General features: G+C 45.2%; 1 protein-coding gene across 2 annotated transcripts in view; it reads left to right on the top strand.

The window, feature by feature from the left end:
* The window catches only part of LOC142469173 (uncharacterized), a 176,299-nt gene that overhangs the window by 68,831 nt on the left and 88,861 nt on the right, over positions 1-18,607 (top strand). For both annotated transcript variants that reach the window (XM_075576137.1, XM_075576138.1), the window contains 2 exons: positions 6,527-6,697; positions 17,071-17,125. In XM_075576137.1, coding sequence (XP_075432252.1) covers positions 6,527-6,697; positions 17,071-17,125 — 226 coding nt within the window. The remainder of the gene's footprint in view (positions 1-6,526; positions 6,698-17,070; positions 17,126-18,607) is intronic.

Below are 18,607 nucleotides of genomic sequence, written 5' to 3'. Positions count from 1 at the left end.
TGAGCAGCAATGACTTCAAATAAGCATTTACTGTATCTGCTGGCCAGTCTCTCACATTGGCGTGTGGAATTTTGTCTCATTCGTCTTTACAGAACTCCTTCAACTCAGTAACATTTGAGGGCTTCCTTGCTTTGAAAACTCGCTCCAGGTCCTGCCACAACATTTCAGAAGGGTTTAGGTCTGGACTTTGACTAGGCCAGTCTAAAAGGCAGATTTTATTCTTCTGGAGCCATTCTTTTGTAGATCTGCTTGTATGTTTACGATCATTGTCTTGCTGCCTGACCCACTTTCGGTTTAGCTCAGCTCTCTTATCTGGACTTTCAGCCCTAAACCCTCTTCTTCATTTCCTATTCTTATCTGTTATCTCCTTCAATCTGCAGTCAAATCCATCTACTTCTAGCATTACACCCCATAACCCCACCCCCCAAAAAAAACCAGCAAGTCCCTGTCCTACCTATCTCTTCCTCTCCTTACTAATACTCCTACTCTGTGACGACATGTTCACTAATCCTGGCCCTATCCACATATGGGTCCTTTCATAAAGTCTCCTTCTAACCATGCACTGCCAGTCGCTCCAACCTCATTCACATTTAACCTGTCCTTGCTGTCATGGTAGCTTGTGCAGGGTTATAATATAACACCAACATCTCTGGGTTGAATTGAATGAAAGTTTATTCCTTGAAAAAGGTGAACACACAGAATATACAAATAACACACAGAATATGAACACTTACGTGGGAAGGGACAATGAAGTAATCTGGATCTGGATTAGCAATTCATCAGGCAATCATGTATCATTCAGATGTTGTAACGAAGACACCTGGCAGAGGGCTTACACTCGTTTATATGGGATTTAAGCCCTATCCCTTAACATTGGGTGTCAGGTATTGGTTAACAATTACCTGCATCTAATGACTCTTTGCCAGCTAACGTGGGAAGCACTTTGATACCTGCCTCCAGGTAACTGTCACATGTCCAAAATTCCTTACTTTGGTTCTCATTTTCCTATCCCCACACTAAAGAATTGGCACCTCTGAGTCTGCGAGAAGAAGATCTGGACAGGAAAACCTTTGCCTGCAAGTGTGATCTATAACACCTACAGAACTACTCAAGTCCTACTCTTCCACGCCCTAGCATATACAATCAGGGTGGGGGAGCCTTTGGTCAGGGGGCCTGTTGTAGACATATAGTCGGCCCCTGAACATTAACATACTGCAGAGCCAGTATCTTTCCCGGGCTTTTATGCCAGTCACCAAATACAGTATATTCTCAAATTCATATATGTATTAAAATAATCCGTTCGGCTGGGCCGAGCAGGCTACAATTTGCCAGATCCTCATGCCGGAGAGGATTCTACATGGTGGCCAATTTTCAGCTCGCTGGGACCCACCGAATTGGAGTTACAATAAATGACTTTAAATGCACATTTACAGAAGTTGCATTTCTCTGCCATTGAAGTCAATGGCAGAAACCCACTTTAAACAACTAACCTGCCTCCATTCTGTTGCTCAGAGAGGGTCAGGATTTGCCATGCAGTCATGCCGGAACGAGTACTACATGGTGGCCAAATCCCAGCTCTCTAGTTCGTACAGAACTGGAGTTATGGACTTCATGTGTTTACAGTTTTTCACTTAGCCATTTTTTATCTCGCGGTTTTACCTGCATTGGAATCAATAAGGCCGGTGCCGCCATAGGATTCAATGGGACCTCCGCTACTATTGGAGTCAATGGGCAACCCACAATTTTCACAGTTAACCCTACTCCGTTCGGCTGAGGGGAGAGGGCTGGAAATTGCCGTGCAGTAATGCCGGAGCAGTGACTACATGCTGGCAAAATTCCAGTCTTCTAGTCCAGCGTTTCCCAAATGGTGGGTCGCGACCCGGCACCGGGCCACGGAAGCAAAATTGCCGGGTCGCAGAGAGGCTGGCCACGCGGTGTCCCTCCCCCCTCTCCCTCTCTCCTTGCGGCGGCCTGAGGTGAGGTGCAGGACGCTGCTGAAGTAGTGCAGGCTGCCAACACCATGCTCCGCCGCCCACAGGACACGCCACCCACCAGTGACATGCTCCACCACCCACAGGACACAGGACACGATGCCCTGGTGTAGGTAGGAAGTGGTAGCGGGGGAGCACCCGCCGGGGGGGGGTGTTGTACCTGTGCCGCCTGTCATGGTGCTCTCTTCCAACGGGCCCCTTGGTGCGTGAGATGGGCGCAGGTACGGTAGATGGGTGCGGGTGCAGGAGATGGCGCGGGGGCAGGCAGTGGTGGCTCGGATCGCGGCCTTTCCTCTCTGCCCCCCCCCCCAGTCACTCAGATCCGTTGCTGCCTCTGTAATCCACTTTGTGTGTGTGTGTGTGTATCTGTGTATAGGGGAGAGTGTGTGTGTGTGTGTGTGTGTGTATGTAACAGTGGGTGTGTGTGTGTGTGTGTGTGTATGTATCAGTGGCTGTGTGTGTATCAGTTGCTGTGTGTGTATCAGTGGCTGTGTGTGTGTGTGTATAGGGGAGTGTGTGTGTGTGTGTGTGTGTGTGTGTGTGTGTGTGTGTGTGTGTGTGTGTGTGTGTGTGTGTGTGTGTGTGTGTGTGTGTGTGTGTGTGTGTGTGTATCAGTGGCTGTGTGTGTGTAGGAATCAGTGGCTGTGTATGTGTGTGTATAGGGGAGTGTGTGTGTGTGTGTATCAGTGTCAGTGTGTGTGTCTGTGCAGGCCAGCAGTGGCTGTGTCTGTTCAGGTCTAACAGTGTGGGTGTCTGTGCGTGGTCAGTGTCTGTGTTGGTCTGTCTGTGTGAGTGTATGTAGGTCAGTGACTGTGTGCATCTGTGCAGGTCAGAGAGAGAATGGGGGGGGAGGGAGAGAGAATAGAGAGGATTGGGAGAATATATGAAATCTGTATGGACATTCATAACTGTTTTATTTTACCTACTGTATAGGCCAGTATAGGCGATAACATTTTTAGTGGGTCACGAAGGAGAAGTTCAAAAATAACCGGGTCACGGGGAAAAAAGTTTGGGAAACGCTGTTCTAGTCCTTACAGAACTGGAGATCTGGGTTTACACTTGTCACACTTTCTTACTTAGTGTTTGAAAGCCACGCGGATTTCTCTGCCATTGCGGACAATGGTGCGACCCTCGTGGTGAGTGCGACCCTATACCGTGACCATTGACTATCGGACCCAGTTGGGGTCGAGTGAGGGGGTTGCTATGGGCTAGGGGCAAAAATAATTTTATTTCTGGGTGCCCTAGAACAAAAGTTACACATTCCAATTGGTGGTGAACTTGACCGAAGCCTAGTTCCCACACCAATTGAGAGATCAAGCTCTTTCAAAGACATTGTATCTGCTTTTGTGGTTTTGCGGTCTGGCTGGCTGCCAGCTCGTTCCTGGAGGTCGGCCTCGAGGAATTCCCATTGAAAGAGATTACTCCATTCACTTTCAATGGGGAAGCTCCGCTCCTCCTCTTCTCGGACACCACATGCAGGTCTTCTCAGGTACCGGGCCCAAATCTGTAGAATCTCCATAGGATGACATGGGGCTCCAATGGCGACCTATGGAGATACTGCAAAATGGAGACTGAAAAGGCGGGAAAGGGAACAAAGGGCCATAAACATGTAAATGCAATTAACCCTTTCCCTCCCGACCTGATCCTAGTGTATGTGGTTGGTGCATACACTGTAAAGGTACAAACACCAATAATTTTACCAATATACACGTCTAGCAAATAGAACACAGTTTGCCCTGAGGCAGGGGAATAAAAATACATGAAACCCCACTAAATGTGGGAACATGATAACCAAGGGACATACCTTTTGGTTGTGAAGCAGGGGAACATATGTATTATAGGTATATTTCTGGGTAACCCCTCACCTCCCAGACAGTGGAAGGGGGTGCCTAATGGGGGTGACCCCTTTATTACTCGCTTGGCACCCCTCCCCGTTACACTTCCATTTACAGGTGTCTTGTGGAATGCATGATCTGTCTTTAATTAACTTACAGCAATACAAGACATTTATTTCCAACTCTCTCACCCTTCAAGTCATTAAAGAAACCTTGCTCCCCCCTCCCCCTCAGACACAGCCTGTCTTGCTGCACTCACCTATGGTGGTCTCTCCCTTAACCATACCCTCAGACCAGGGAATAGACAGGGTGGAAAAGTCGGCATACTACTTTCTCCACTCTCCCCATTTCATGTCATACCTTCATTCCCCTCAATCTCCTCATTCTTCGAAGTCCATGCAGTACTTTTTTTTCCCCCTTTCCCTCAATGTTGCTGGGCTCTATCTTTCCCCTGGAACAACATTTCAAATTCTTGAAAACTTTGCCACCTAGTTTCCTCACTTCCTGTCTTTTGACACACCTACTGTCATACTGGGATACTTTAACATACCTATTGACAATCCCAATGCACATCTTACCTCATTAACCTCCTCCTATAGTGTCTCTAAGTTGACCAAGTTGACCACCTCTCCTACTCACTGCCATGGACACTCCCTTGATTTGTTTTTTTCCCGCTTTTGCTGTCTCTAAGTCCTCTAACATGCCCCTCTATTGGATCTTCACCTCCTAACCTTTAGCCTCAATCTACCCTCTGCGCCTACTTCCATAGACACACACAGAAACCACATGCTCTAGACTATCTCCAATTTTCAACTCACCTCCAACACATTCCCATGTTCTTTCAAATATGCACTCCTCTCTAGAGATGGGCAAACCTGTCTGAATCAAATCCGCGTATTTGAGGAGCTTATTTTACCAAAATCTGTTTCGAACACCAAAATCCATCTAGTTACATGGGGCACTGCTACAAATCAGCTGGTTTAGCTCACACTGCTAGAGCTGATGCCTTCAAAAGATGTGGTTGTAGGTTGTAATCCTGTTTGGTGATGTGACTCATGTAAATATACTTTGCATAGTCATTAGCATATCTCCCAGGGTACCTGAGATGTACTCCTTTTTCAGCACAGACATCTCTCCTGAATTTATTTGGAGGGAGGTCTGAGGGGACATATATACACAACTGGATATACTACTAAATTTGAACTCCTTCCCCTGCTCCCCGATAGTAAAAAAAATCTCTTTTTTTTTTTTACTAATCCACGGATCAAAGAATTTGACCAATTCACGTCAGATTTAGGTGGTATATTCCACCTTCTCTACTTATCATGTCCATTTTAAAGAAACTCTCTCTTGACCATGTTTCCTTCTCTAACTACCATCCTCTCTCTCTTCCCCCCTTTGACTCCAAGCTACTTGAGCGACTTGTATAAAACCACCTCCTGCTCCCTGCTTGATTCTTTGCAATCTGGTTTCCCTCCTCTACACTCCACTGAAACAGTCCAAAGAAAAGTGGCCAGTGACCTACTAACAGCTAAGTCTAAGGATCACTTCTCTACTGTCCCAATGACACATACTGTCTGTCTGCAATCTCCTCCTGGATGTTCCACCATTACCTGAAACTCAAAAAAAGAACTAATACTTTTTCCCACTTCCACTGCTACCCCTATAACCAAACTCTTCCTCACTGTCAATAACACCACAATCTCATCAACACCTCAAGCCTGCTCTCTAGGGTTCATCTGAAATCTCCTTCATTCCTCACATTCAATCTCTCACAAAGTACGGCTGTCTCCACCTCCAAAATGTTTCCAAGATTCGCCCTTTTCTCACTCATGATGAAGCAAAAATCTTTAATTCACTCACTCATCTAGTCCCACCTTGACTACTGCAACCAACTCCTAGTTGTCATTTTCCTTGTCTGCCTTTCCCAACTCCAATCCATTCGAAATACTGTTGCCAGATGTATCTACCTTATTCACCCCTCAACTTCTGCTGCTCCACTATGAAAATCCATACACTGGTTTCCCATATCCTCTAGAATCAAATTTAAACCCATAATTCTGATTTAAAAAGCTCTCAATGACACTGCCTCCCTTACATCTCAGCCATCATCCCCAAATATATGCCTAAATTCCTCCTGTGCTCTGCCCACACCTTTTGTCTTTCCTTCTGACTTATCACCTCCTCTTGCTCTGTAATTACCTACCACATACCATCAGACTCTCCCCCGACGTTAAGACATTTAAACATTCCCTGAAAACTCTTTCAAGTAACCTATTACCTAGTGGAACAGCTGTGCGGCAGGACAAATCTCCATACTATGTAACAACCCCTGACATCCCCACCCTCACAACTTAATGGGATCAGCTGTTGGGATGAACCATACTCCAACCTGAGCTATACTCTATCCAACAATGGGCAGTCCCTTTACCTTTTTTTTTTTTCAACATTTGCCCTTATTCCCTCTATATTGTGAGCTGTAACAAGCAGGGCCCTCATTATCTTTGTGTATCTGTTTGTGCATGTTTGTCTAATTTCTATTCGTATGCAACTCTGTTTATATAATTATCAAAGCTCTGTACCCCCATTGTACCGCCCTGTGGAATATGTTGGCGCTTTAAAAATAAACAATAATAATAATAACTCTGCCCCAGTGTAACATACTACCTGCATCATCCACATATTTCTAATTTTTTTCAGCAAGAGATTGTAATGCTGGAAAGGCAATCACAACAATTAGTGGATGAGAGATCTGTTATACAACACAAGAAAACGAAAGAGTTAGAAAAACAGACCAATGAGATAAACAAAATGCAATCCACGCATGAATTCCAGATACAGCAACAAAGTACAAACTTCTGGACTGAGAAGGTATATGGAGCATACTGTACAGTAGAAAATGTATGTTTAATGTTAATCCTTTTTTTTCTAACTTCTGTTTGGGTCTCATTGTGGTTTTTTTTTTTTATAACTTTCATTTTATTAGGTGAAACAGTACATACATGTTAACACAATCCATTGGCTTACAACAATTCACCTTATTTCCGTTTTTCTCCTAAAATCAACATACATAACGTGACATGACATACCGGACGGACAAAGGAACCAAGGATAGGGAGAGAAGGGGGAGGACGGGAGGGGGGGGGGGTGATGGGCGACTCCGGCGTCTTTTGTTCTGTGCCTGTATAGACTTCCCTGATTAGGACCTGGACCTCAGCTCTTTGTGTGGCTTTATTCTGTCTTTCCCCTCCTATATTGAGTTACGCTTAGGCTAAGTCTACCCTATTGCGTCCTTTACCCCAGGGCCTATCGTCTAGGATCCATTTCGCTACCGGAGAGCGCCTTTTCTAATTATCATTGCAATATGTTGGTAAGATCGACCCCCGGGATGTCTGTTTGTGTCAACCAAGGTGACCAAACTTTTAGAAAATTTGTGCCGGTGTCGTTGACCAGACTTGTCAACTGTTCCATCCGGCAGACGAACCAAATTCTATTTCTGATTTTGGGTGTAATTGGAATCTCCGGTTGCTTCCACAATGCTGCGATCTCACATCTAGTTGCGGTGGCGAAGTGTGCAATTAGTCTGTGTGTTGCGTTCGAGAACCCCTGACCCCGCCGGCCCAACAGGAACAGCCATGGGTCCAAGGGGACCTCGATCTCTAGTAGCCGCTGCAGCCACTCTTGAACCTCTACCCAAATTGGGGCTACTTTTGCGCACGACCACAGCATGTGGAGCATGTCTGCTCTTTCCCCACACTGCTTGGGACAGAGCGGGGAATAGCCTCTGACAAATTTCGAGAGTTTGGTTGGGGTATAGTACCAACGCATTAGGACCTTATAGGCGTTCTCCTTTAGCGTGGTACAGATGGAGCTCTTCGCTGCTGCCTGTAGGATCCTGTCCCATTCGTCGTCCTCTAGTGTGTCCCCTAAGTCAGCTTCCCATTGCCTCATGTAATTAAGTCTAGGCGCGTCGGCTGTCTTCGGACAGATCACTTCCCTGTACATTCGAGAGGTTAGTCCCCGTGCGTCCGTTTGTCTGGCACACATCTGCTCAAAATTTGTTCTCCGTGGCCGGATTGGGGTCTTATTATAAAAGGCCCTGATCTGTAGGTACCTAAACAATTCGGTATTCGGAATGTTTTTTTCCTCTTTTACATGAGCAAAGGATTTAATTATATCCCTGCTCTCCAGATCATATAATCGGAGATAGCCTGCTAGGATCCACTTTGTGAACTGAGCGCTGTCCAGGCCTGGAGTGAAATCTGGGTTGCCCCATATGGGGGTCATCAAAGACTGCTGTGTTGTGAGAGAACATCTAAATTTGGTGGCCTCCCATATTTTCAAGGAATTTCTCATGGCCTGCAGTGGTGTTGACATCCGTAAATGGCAACTCTTGGGTAGCCATATCAGGTTTTTCAGATCCATCGGGGCGCAGCACTTCCTCTCCAGTGCCACCCATCTCCTAAGGGTCGGGTCTGTGTGCCACTGCAGAATCTGCGTTAATTGAGCTGCCTCGTAGTAAGCGAACAAGCACGGCATGCCCAGCCCTCCTCTTGAGGTCGGCCTCCGCAAGATATCTTTCTTAATTCTGGGACTTTTTTGTTCCAAATGAATTTTGTTATCGCGGACTGTAAAGAGAGGATCTCTTCTCTTGGCAGGGGAATCGGGAGGGTCTGAAAGAGATATAGCACTCGTGGAAGAAGATTCATTTTTACGCTTTGTATTCTGCCTATCCACGAGATGTTATATTCTGCCCATCGCCGTAGGTCCTCCTTTAGTGTCCTAAACAACTGTGGGTAATTTGCCCTATATAAGGTTTTATAGTCTTTGGTGAGGTTAACCCCTAAATATTTAATCGTGGAGGGCTGCCATTTAAAATTGAAATTGAGTCCAATTAGTTTTTCGGTTGATTTAGGCAAATTTAGATTGAGAGCTTCTGATTTGGCCTGATTAATTTTGAAACCCGAAATTTGATGGAATCTCCCTAGGATGGAGAACATATTGGGCAGAGAGGTAAGAGGCTGTGATAATGTCAGGATCACATAATCCACGTACAGGGCAACCTTGTGTGACTGCTCTTTGAAAGTTATGCCCTTGACATCCGGGCTGTTCCTAATATGTGCCGCCAAGGGTTCTATACATAGGGCGAACAGCAAAGGGGACAACGGGCATCCCTGTCTCGTGCCACTATGAATCTGGAAAAGCTCTGAAGGGAACCCCTGGTGTCTCACCCTCGCTGCTGGCCCCTCGTACAGTGCCAGAATGGCCCCCAATAAGCTTCCTCCGAAGCCAAACGCCCCTAGCGTCTCTTTCAGGTAAGGCCAGTCAATCCGGTCAAACGCTTTCTCGGCGTCCAGACTGAGTACCATCGAAGGAATATTTTGCTTTTGGGCCAGATCAATTACGTTAATTATCCTTCTGGTGTTGTCCGCCGCCTGTCTGCCACTAATGAACCCCACCTGATCTGGATGTATCAGCTTGGGAAGGACGATACCCACTCTATTGGCTATAAGTTTTGAAAAAAATTTAATGTCTGTATTGATTAAAGAGATGGGCCGGTAGCTCTTACAGTCTGCCGGGTCCTTTCCAGCTTTATAGATCAATGAAATGGACGCCTGGAGCATCTGCGCCGGGAACGAAGCTCCCTGTAGTATCGAATTAAAGAGTTTCAATAGGTGCGGGGCTAGAAATTTTAAGTATTTTTTGTAATAGAGGTTGGAGTAGCCATCTGGGCCGGGCGCCTTGGCTGGCTTAAGAGACTTTACGATATCCGTCAACTCTTCTAAAGAGAAGTCTTCCTGTAGTGCCTCTCTTTCCACTCGACCCAATTTGGGCAAATTTGCCTCTTTCAGAAATTCCCGGAGATTGTTATTAGTTTTTCGATTGTGGGTAACCTAACCCCCATCGTACAGCGATTCGTAGTAGTGCTTAAATTCCTCTACGATTCGTTTAGGATTAGAGGTAAGTTCCCCTCCCTGCGTGCGTATTGATTGTATCTGGTAATTTGGTTGTTTATTTCTAATTCTAGTCGCAAGAAGCGTGTCTGGCTTGTTCGCTTTCTCGAAGAATCGACGTTTCGTCCAGCTCATTTCTTTTTCCGCTTGAGATGTCAGTTTTAAGTTTAGTTGCTTTTTGGTATCTTGGATCTGAGCCAAGATTGCCTCTTTTTGGGAGGTTTTATGTAATGCTGTCAGGGAAGCCAATTTCCCCTTCAAGTCCTTTATCTGACTCTCTTGTTCTCTTTTGCGTCTAGCAGCTAGGCACATAAGAGATCCTCGGAGGGTAGCCTTATGGGCCTCCCACAGAGTGGCAGGTGAAGATACACTCCCCTCGTTCTCTTCGAAATATTCTCTGATTTTTTCTGCAATTTCTAAGTCAAATTTAGGGATTTTTAGCAGTAGTTCATTTAATCTCCAGTTCACTCCCGGTCTATCTCGCAACTGTAGCTCGCACCTCAGCTCTATAGGTGCATGGTCTGACCACGAAATATCGTGTATGCCCGAATGGGAGACCATTGGGACCAGTCTGCTGGACACAAGGAAGTAGTCTATCCGGCTATATCGGTCATGGGGGTGGGAGTAAAAAGTATAGTCCTTGGTCTGTGGGTGTTGCTCCCTCCATATGTCTACTAGCTGACAGTCTCGGAGTCCGTGTGAGATTGTTAGTATGTCCCGTTTGTTGGGCGGGTTAGGGGCCGTACATCTATCTAGCTTTGGATTTAACGCCTGTTCAGGTCTCCTGCCAGTATTATTTGGCCCTTTGCCTCACGCTGTAAGCGCCCAAAAAAGAGAGCAAAAAAATCTGCTTACTGTTCGCATGGGGCGTACAGCGAGACCAAAGTGAGAGCTTGACCTTGAATAGAACCTATTAGGATAATGTATCTGCCCTCGACATCTATTACTTTTTTTTCTAACTCGAACAGTAGGTTTTTGTGGAATATGATGGCCTCCCCTCTTTTTTTCACTGAAGCGGAGGCTAGATATATTGTATTGAAATCTTTGTCTATATATTTGGGATAGCTTTATTTAGAGAAATGAGTCTCTTGAAGGAAGAGGATGTCAGCTTTGTGTCTCTTATAGTCTTTAAAGGCCAACTTACGTTTAGCTGGATTATTCAGCCCCTTTACATTATGGGAAAGGCAACATATCTCTCTACCCATTTGGATCATCGTCTGGTGGCTTCTTTGCGGTAGCTGCTAATCTCCAGTTGGGATCCCATTGTGTAGTCCTACTCAATTTTCGGGCTGGTAGGGCTGGGTCTTCCGCTCTGATGGTGACCTCAGTCGCTGGAGGGGTGGGTGGGTGGGGGGGAGGGGGTAAGACACAAGAGGATAGATACATGAAAGAGACATAAAAGAAAAAACACCATGTGAATAAACATATTTAAACAACATGGGCTCCTTATCAAGACTCCCCTGTCCTGAAATAGAGTCCAACGCCTTCGGGGAGTGTGGCCCCATACCCTTAGGGCCCTTACCCTCACTCCCTCCCCAAAGGACTTTGACGGGATTCTGGGAGACCCTCCTTCCCAAATCTCGTCCATAGCACATGCCGACCTCGGGGTATAGAGCTCACTCTTACCCTCCGGCCCGCTCTCTTTTGTTAACTACCCTCTGTAGGTCTACCTAGGCCTTAGCTTTATCTCTTGTGCCTCTTTAAGTAACTATTAAATTTAACTGCTCGTAGACCTGTACTTATGTATAGGGTCTTATGTATCTTTGAAACTTAACCTATAACTGTACCTTGCGTTGTGCCTTTATCTCTCCCCTTGCTTATTTTTAACCCCTCAGTGTTCTAATTGCTTTGTTTGGGGCTATTCCCTTTCCTCATGTTGTCCCCTTCTCCTTGTATCTCTTTTGTCTACCTTTTTGTGGAGCCTTATGTGAGCGGCACTTCTGGAGTGCCCATCTGGTGTCTAGTGGGAGCCCTCGCACTCCCCTCTCTCGTGTATCTTTAGCTATGTATGTGCTTGCTTTTTGTTGTGCCCTTCTTATTTGCCCATGTCTCTCTATCTCCGCGCCTCTTTCCATGCCGCCGCTCGGGTCCTGTCTGATCTCCGACTCTCGTATAGTGTCAGGGTCTGTGTCTTTAGTTGCCCTCTGCTGCCTGTGGGGCCTTCATGACTTGCGGTCGCTCCGGGCAGATCTGCCACCTCCAAGATGGCGCCGGTGTCTCTCTCTCTGATTGGTAATATCCGCTTCCGGTTTCCGGCGGCGGCCATTTTGGATCCCTGGATGGCTCGAGGAGGATGTGCTGTTCTTCGTTCCCGCGCGCCGGCCATTTCCCCGTTCTGCGCCTCACGATGGGGTGCAAGAAGCTCCAGCATGGCGGCGATCTTCTCCTGCCCTCGTGGAGGACGACAAAAAGTGAGTTCCTTTAGTTCTTTCGCTAGGACTTGGCTCTTTTGACCGGGTATAGCGGGAGGATTTAAGTTTTAATCCGGGGGTTTGTTGCAGGTGTTCCGCATGGGATCTGAGAGCGCTGTGTAGGTGTGAGTCTGCTCCAAGATAGTACACAACTTTGGCACGCTTTGGTTTATAACGTTAAACTTGAGTAAACCCAAAACAACGTGTTTTAAGTGTTCAACAAATGCCTTTTATTGCGATCTTCATTTTGTTCGCTTAGGTTTTGGTGAGGATGGTCCTCCAGTCCATTCCGGCTCCAGGACTGGTTCTTCCTCTGCTGTTTCCCGCAGGGGGCTGTGCAGGCTAAGTGCTTTAAGGAACCCCGGGCCCTCTCCGATATCCTTTAGCATAAGGGATCTCCCATTTTTCGTGACCTGAAGTCCGAACGGGAAGGTCCAGCGATAACGCGTATTAGAGTCCCGACGCACTTTGGTTATGGGGAACAGGGAGCGACGCCTCGCCAGGGTAAGGGGGGATAGGTCCTGGAAGATTTGTAGCCTATTAGCCTCGAATTCGATTGCCGGCAATGCTCTTGTTAGCCGCAGTACTGCTTCCCGGGTGGTATAATAGTGCAACCGGAGGATGATATCTCTCGGTTGCTCGTTCTGTGTCGGACGTGACCGTAGGGCCCGATGACAGCGGTCCATTAAAAGTTTTTCTTTTGGGCTGTCTGGCATGAGGGACTCCAGCCATCTTTCGGTAAAGGCCTCACAGTCTCCTATCTCCTCTGAGACTCCGCGGATCCTAATGTTGTTCCTTCTATCACGGTTTTCCGCGTCCTCTTGCCGCTCTTTGAGGTCGTCTATTTGTTTTTGCAAGTCTGCAGTTTTTTTGTCTGTTTTTCTCCCGGCTTTAATCGTAAGATCCACCTTAGTTTCCAGTTCGTCTGTGCGTGTCCCCAGTTTGGTAACCTCCCGCTTGACCTCTTTAATATCTGCTTGTAGTAGTTTTTTCAAGTCAGTGTATAATCGTTCAAAGTCACAGCGTCTGACTGGGAATTGGGATTGACCGATTGTGTCTTCATCATCCCCTTCCATTTCAGTATCTGTGTCGGCCATTTCTCTGGTGGGGGCACTTTCTGCAGCTCCTCCGAAATACGTCCGTACATCAGCTAGCTTCTGTTGTTTTTGCCCCCCTGATTTCTTTGGAGCCATCCTGGGGTGTTAATAGTGCTCCGGATATAAGTTTGAAAACCCGGTTTTATTTTTTGGGTAGTTTAAATCGTTAGCTTTAACTCGCGCGGGACGGAGCTAGTCTTTTATGCCTCCATACTCCGGTCCTTCACGCATGCGCCTCCCTCATTGTGGTTTTGGCAGAAATGTAAGTCATTTATCAGAAATAATATAATTCCTGGGATATTAGGGCAGACTGAGAGGTACTGGGAATTATATCAATGTACGAGAATGAGAAAGAATAAAGACACTGACTGGCACTGAGTTTGAAGCAGGGGAACCCGGTTCAATTCCTGCTGTCGGCTCCTTGTGACCATAATAATAATAATTATTATTATTACTTGTTCTTGTATAGCGCTGCTAGTTTTGCAGACACAGTCCCTGCCCCGTGGATCTTACAATCTATGTTTTTGGTGCCTGAGGCACAGGGAGATAAAGTGACTTGCCCAAGGTCACAAGGAACCACTCCTTCTCACTTGGGCAAGTCACTTTATCTCCCTGTGCCTCAGGCACCAAAACAACCCCATAGATTGTAAGCTCTATGGGGCAGGGACTGTCTGCAAAATGTCTCTGTAAAGCGCTACATAAAACTAGCAGCGCTATACAAGAACAACCAATTATTATTAATGTAAGGGAGATGGGTGAATCAGGAGACAGATAGAAAAGGGGTTAGGGGTTGGAAGCGATAGAATCAATACATTTGAAAATACCAACAGGGAAAGCAATAAGAAGCCACACAGCCAAACATATGGCCAAAGTGCACAAAAGGGTGCTAAACTTTAACACACCTTACTCCCATGAATGGGAGACAGGCATGCCAAAGCTTGGCAACCTTTTGTATATTCAAACAGGGGAGGGGAGAGGGAAAGTGGAAGCTCCCGCATCAGCTTAATATGAAAATAGTAAATAAATGTAATTTTTCAAAAGTAAAGAAATAATCAAGAGGTACAAATAGGGATGAGGGTAATAGATGCAAGACAAACGAAGATTCCCCAATGAATGTACTCAAATTGTAAAGTGTGAAGTGATGAATAATTTAAAATTCATCTTTAATCTGAATTAAATTTAAAATAAATACCTAATATCACCTAGGTGTTCCAGTATCCTGTGGCGAAGTTGTCTTTTTATTGCACACATAGATTATCTGGTATATCACCCCAACTGTTTTACAGTTGATAAACTGTTTAATTGGGTAACTGCAGCTGCTTTCCAAATTGTTGAATTTTTTTTTTCTGGGTACAGGATGGGCACGCTTTGCAGTTGTTACATCTAAAGCTGCCTACTGATCTACTGGCCAGCCACGTGCCAGTGTTTGGTCGTAGAAAATGGCTATGCACGAAAAGATCTTTAATATTTGTGGCTCTTCTGCTGACCAGTGTGGCTTTGTTGTTCAGGATTTTATTCAAGTCCTTATCCTCTCGCAGTACATACCAGTATTTGTTTATGATGTTATAGATTTGGGTCCACTGATTATTGAATGTTCCAATAAAATGGACTGTTTGTCATTATTAGTTGTCCCTTTGTTGACTAAAAGATCATTACGATCTATAGTTCTGGCCCTTTGGTATGCTTTCTTAATAGATCTATTGCTGTACCCCCTCTCTTTGAATCTCATCTTTAGAAGGGACGCCTCTCTTTCGAAATCATCGAATGATGAACAGTTCCTTCTCAGACGAAGGAACTGACCTATAGGGATACCCACGATTTGATGTCTCGGATGGTGACTGTCGGCTCTCAACAGGCTAATGGTAGCGGTTTCCTTGCGGTGTAACGAGGTCTCTATATTACCCTGTGATGTGTTAGTGATTGTCAGATCCAGGAACGTGACACTTGATTCACTCACCACCGACGTAAGCCTTAGGTTGAGTGTGTTTGTATTGAGGAGCTCGATGAACTCCCCAAACATCGCTTCTGGACCCTTCCACAGGATAGATATCATCTATATACCTCATCCATAAGAGGACATGGGAGGTATACAGATGATATTGCTCCTGGAACACCACCTCACCGTCCCATCAGCCTAGATAGAGATTGGCATAGGTGGGGGCACAGGTGGTCCCCATGGCCGTGCCCCTCAGTTGATGGTACAGTTTCTCATCAAAGATAAAGAAGTTGTGAGTCAATAAAAATCGTAATAAATCAACAACTAATAAGTTGTGATTGACATGATCACATCTGCGAGTCTGAAGGAAATATTCAACCGCTTTGATCCCGCTATCATGTATGATAGATGTGTATAAAGATTCGACGTCATGACTGATAAGTAACGTTTCATCATCTATTGTAACATCATTAAACCTGTTGAGAGCATCCTTGGTATCCCTCAGGTAAGAGGGTAAGGAGGTGACAAAGGGGCATAAGACATAGTCCACATAAATACTGGGTTGCTCGGTCAAATTTGAAATGCCCGAAACTATCGGGCGACCAGGTGGGGGGTCCAGGCCGTTATGAGTTTTTGGAAAGGAATAAAAGGTGGCTATCTTTGGTGTTTTATTCAAGAGTGCCTCACTTTCCTTTTTTGGAAGAACCTTGGTGTGAATACCTTTTTCCAAAATCATTTTAAGTTCTTTCATAAACACAATCGTGGGATCTGTTTTGAGTAACGCACAACAACTCCTACCGTATCTGACAGTAGACGTTTGTTTTCCTTTATATAATCAGAGGTGTTCATGAGAACGATGTTCCCCGCTTTGTCAGAGGGTTTATCATGATGTTGTGATTAGGTTTTAACTCTTTTAGAGTAATTCTTTCACCAATACTCATGTTGTCAACTTTGGTTACTGGTCTCAATTTTTCTAGGTCCTTAGTGACCAATTTGATAAAAGTAGCTACATCTGGGTTTAAATGCACATTTTGTGCTAACCCTTTAATAAAAGTACCCCTGAGATATTTGTCAGCTATTCCTTCTAGCTATCACACAGTATTCCATGATGTCCGCCTAGTGACTGTCTAGCAGGAATTTACTCTGTTATACATACGTCAAAGTATTTATGCTTATCAGACAGAACAGCACTTTGTACTGTGATATATTATACACAGTTCAACTATACTATAGTAATTTAGTACTGGTATTAGGTACCACTTTACCTTACCAATTTTTTAGTAAATAATTTTTGCTATTAAAATAAGTTATCACTAGAGTCTTATTACTCAGGTGGATACTTCAGTAGCCTTGCTAGATATACATGATTTCTGTCTCTTATTAGCATTTTTAATTAACACACTATTTTGTGATTAGGATTTGGTATATCATTAGGGAATGGTTTAAGAACACAACACCATAACCCTCTATACAATTTATTTTAAATTTAATTCAGATTAAAGATTAATTTTATTTTATTCATCACTTCACACTTTACAATTTGAGTGCATTCATTGGGGAATCTTCGTTTGTCTTGCAACCTTTTGTACATCTGGTTCTATGAATCCCAATTAAGAGGTAAATCTTAAAGGGAAGTGATTGATGTGCTGCATTAATTAATTTACCAGACTTGTAGTCTGGACTCTGCCCATATTTTGCAGATTAAAAAATATTTCTGTGTTTGTAGTAGATACAAGAAGAGTATGTCATTTTGGGTATTGCCATATGGCTACTTCATATACAGTATATTTACTGCATGTGTTCTGTTTGCATTATAAATAATTAATTTAATATATTTTCTTTTTAGAATAACCTACTACAGACAATTTCCTCAAAGGATAAAATCATCCAGGATCAAAAATGTAAGATTTTAATTCTATACCACCCAAAAGCCAACTTGAGTAGTAGTAATAGAAATAATAATAATAACAACCACTCTTTTACATTTTTATTTCTATTTAGAAGGAAGTTTTTTTAATATATAATTATATATATATATATATATATATATATATATATATATATATATATATATATATATATATATATATATACACAGTGTTCGACAAATGCATTTGCCCGATCACCTGTGGTGAGTGCATTTAACCCCCTGTCAACTAGAGTGCCGCTACTGTGCTGCTGCGGCTCATTTCAGGATGCTGGGACGCGATCAAGCGGGTCACCTAGCAACGCGGCACGCAGGAAGAGTAGCCCAGCCACAGACATCCCTTGGAGGCACTGCAGTGCGCTACGCCATGCACCAACGTAGGCGCATTACAGGCACGCCCTCCCGCACTAAAGATCTCCTAGCAACTGCCGGGACCAGTGTGTGTGTGTGTGTGTGTGTGTGTGTGTGTGTGTGTGTGTGTGTGTGTGTGTGTGTGTGTGTGTGTGTATGTGTGTGTGTGTAAGTTGGAGAGAGTGCGTGTGTGTGTTTGTGTATGTAAGTGGGAGTGTGTGTGTAAGTGGGAGAGTGTGTGTAAGTGGGAGAGTGAGAGTGTGTGTGTAAGTGGGAGTGTTTGTGTGTGTATGTGTGTGTGTGTGTGTGTCACCCACCCCCTCTCTCTGTCTCTCTGTCAACCTGTCTCACTCTGTCTCCCGGTCTCCCTCTGTCTCACTTTCTGTCACCCTCTGTCTCACCCTGTCACCCTCTGTCTCACCCTGTCACCCTCTGTCTCACCGTGTCTCCCTCTGTCTCACCCTGTCACCCTCTGTCTCACTTTCTGGCACCCTCTGTCTCACCCTGTCACCCTCTGTCTCACCCTGTCACACTCTGTCTCGCCGTGTCTCCCTCTGTCACACACTGTCACCCTCTGTCACCCTCTGTCACCCTCTGTCTCACTTTCTGTCTGTAAGGAATCCACACCTCAGTTTACTGTTTACCTTGCCTTACAAACCTGTGCAGTTCCGGAACACTTCCCCTTGTATTTACTGCAGCCTGGATTCACTCATTAAAGCAATACTGTCACACGCCCCTTCTGCTATTGGTTCACTGACCTTTAAGTACTGCCTTCCCACAATGCTCCCTGCCAAGCATAGTCCTTCCTGGATGTCACCGAGTGTTCTGCCACAAGCCCCTGGCTTGTCATCTCGTTTCTACTCTGTTTTGTCCTAGTTCTTGTTCCTGTGCTGAAGCGGAGTACTCTCCTTGTCGACTTCAGCTCCATGTTTCCTGAGACCGGCTGCTAGTGTCACGCAGCGGTCTGTTCCTGTCTCCTGTGCTGAAGTGGAGATTTCCCCAGTGTTGTCTTCAGCTCCCTGGTTCCTGGGGCCTGCTGCACATTCTTAATTGCAGAGGCCATGTCCTGGTTCCTGCGCTGAAGCGGAGGATTCTCCAGCCCGCT

The sequence above is a fragment of the Ascaphus truei genome, chromosome 18 (assembly GCF_040206685.1).
Source record: "Ascaphus truei isolate aAscTru1 chromosome 18, aAscTru1.hap1, whole genome shotgun sequence".
NCBI classification, from domain to species: domain Eukaryota; kingdom Metazoa; phylum Chordata; class Amphibia; order Anura; family Ascaphidae; genus Ascaphus; species Ascaphus truei.
This window is presented reverse-complemented; position numbering and strand designations above follow the sequence as displayed.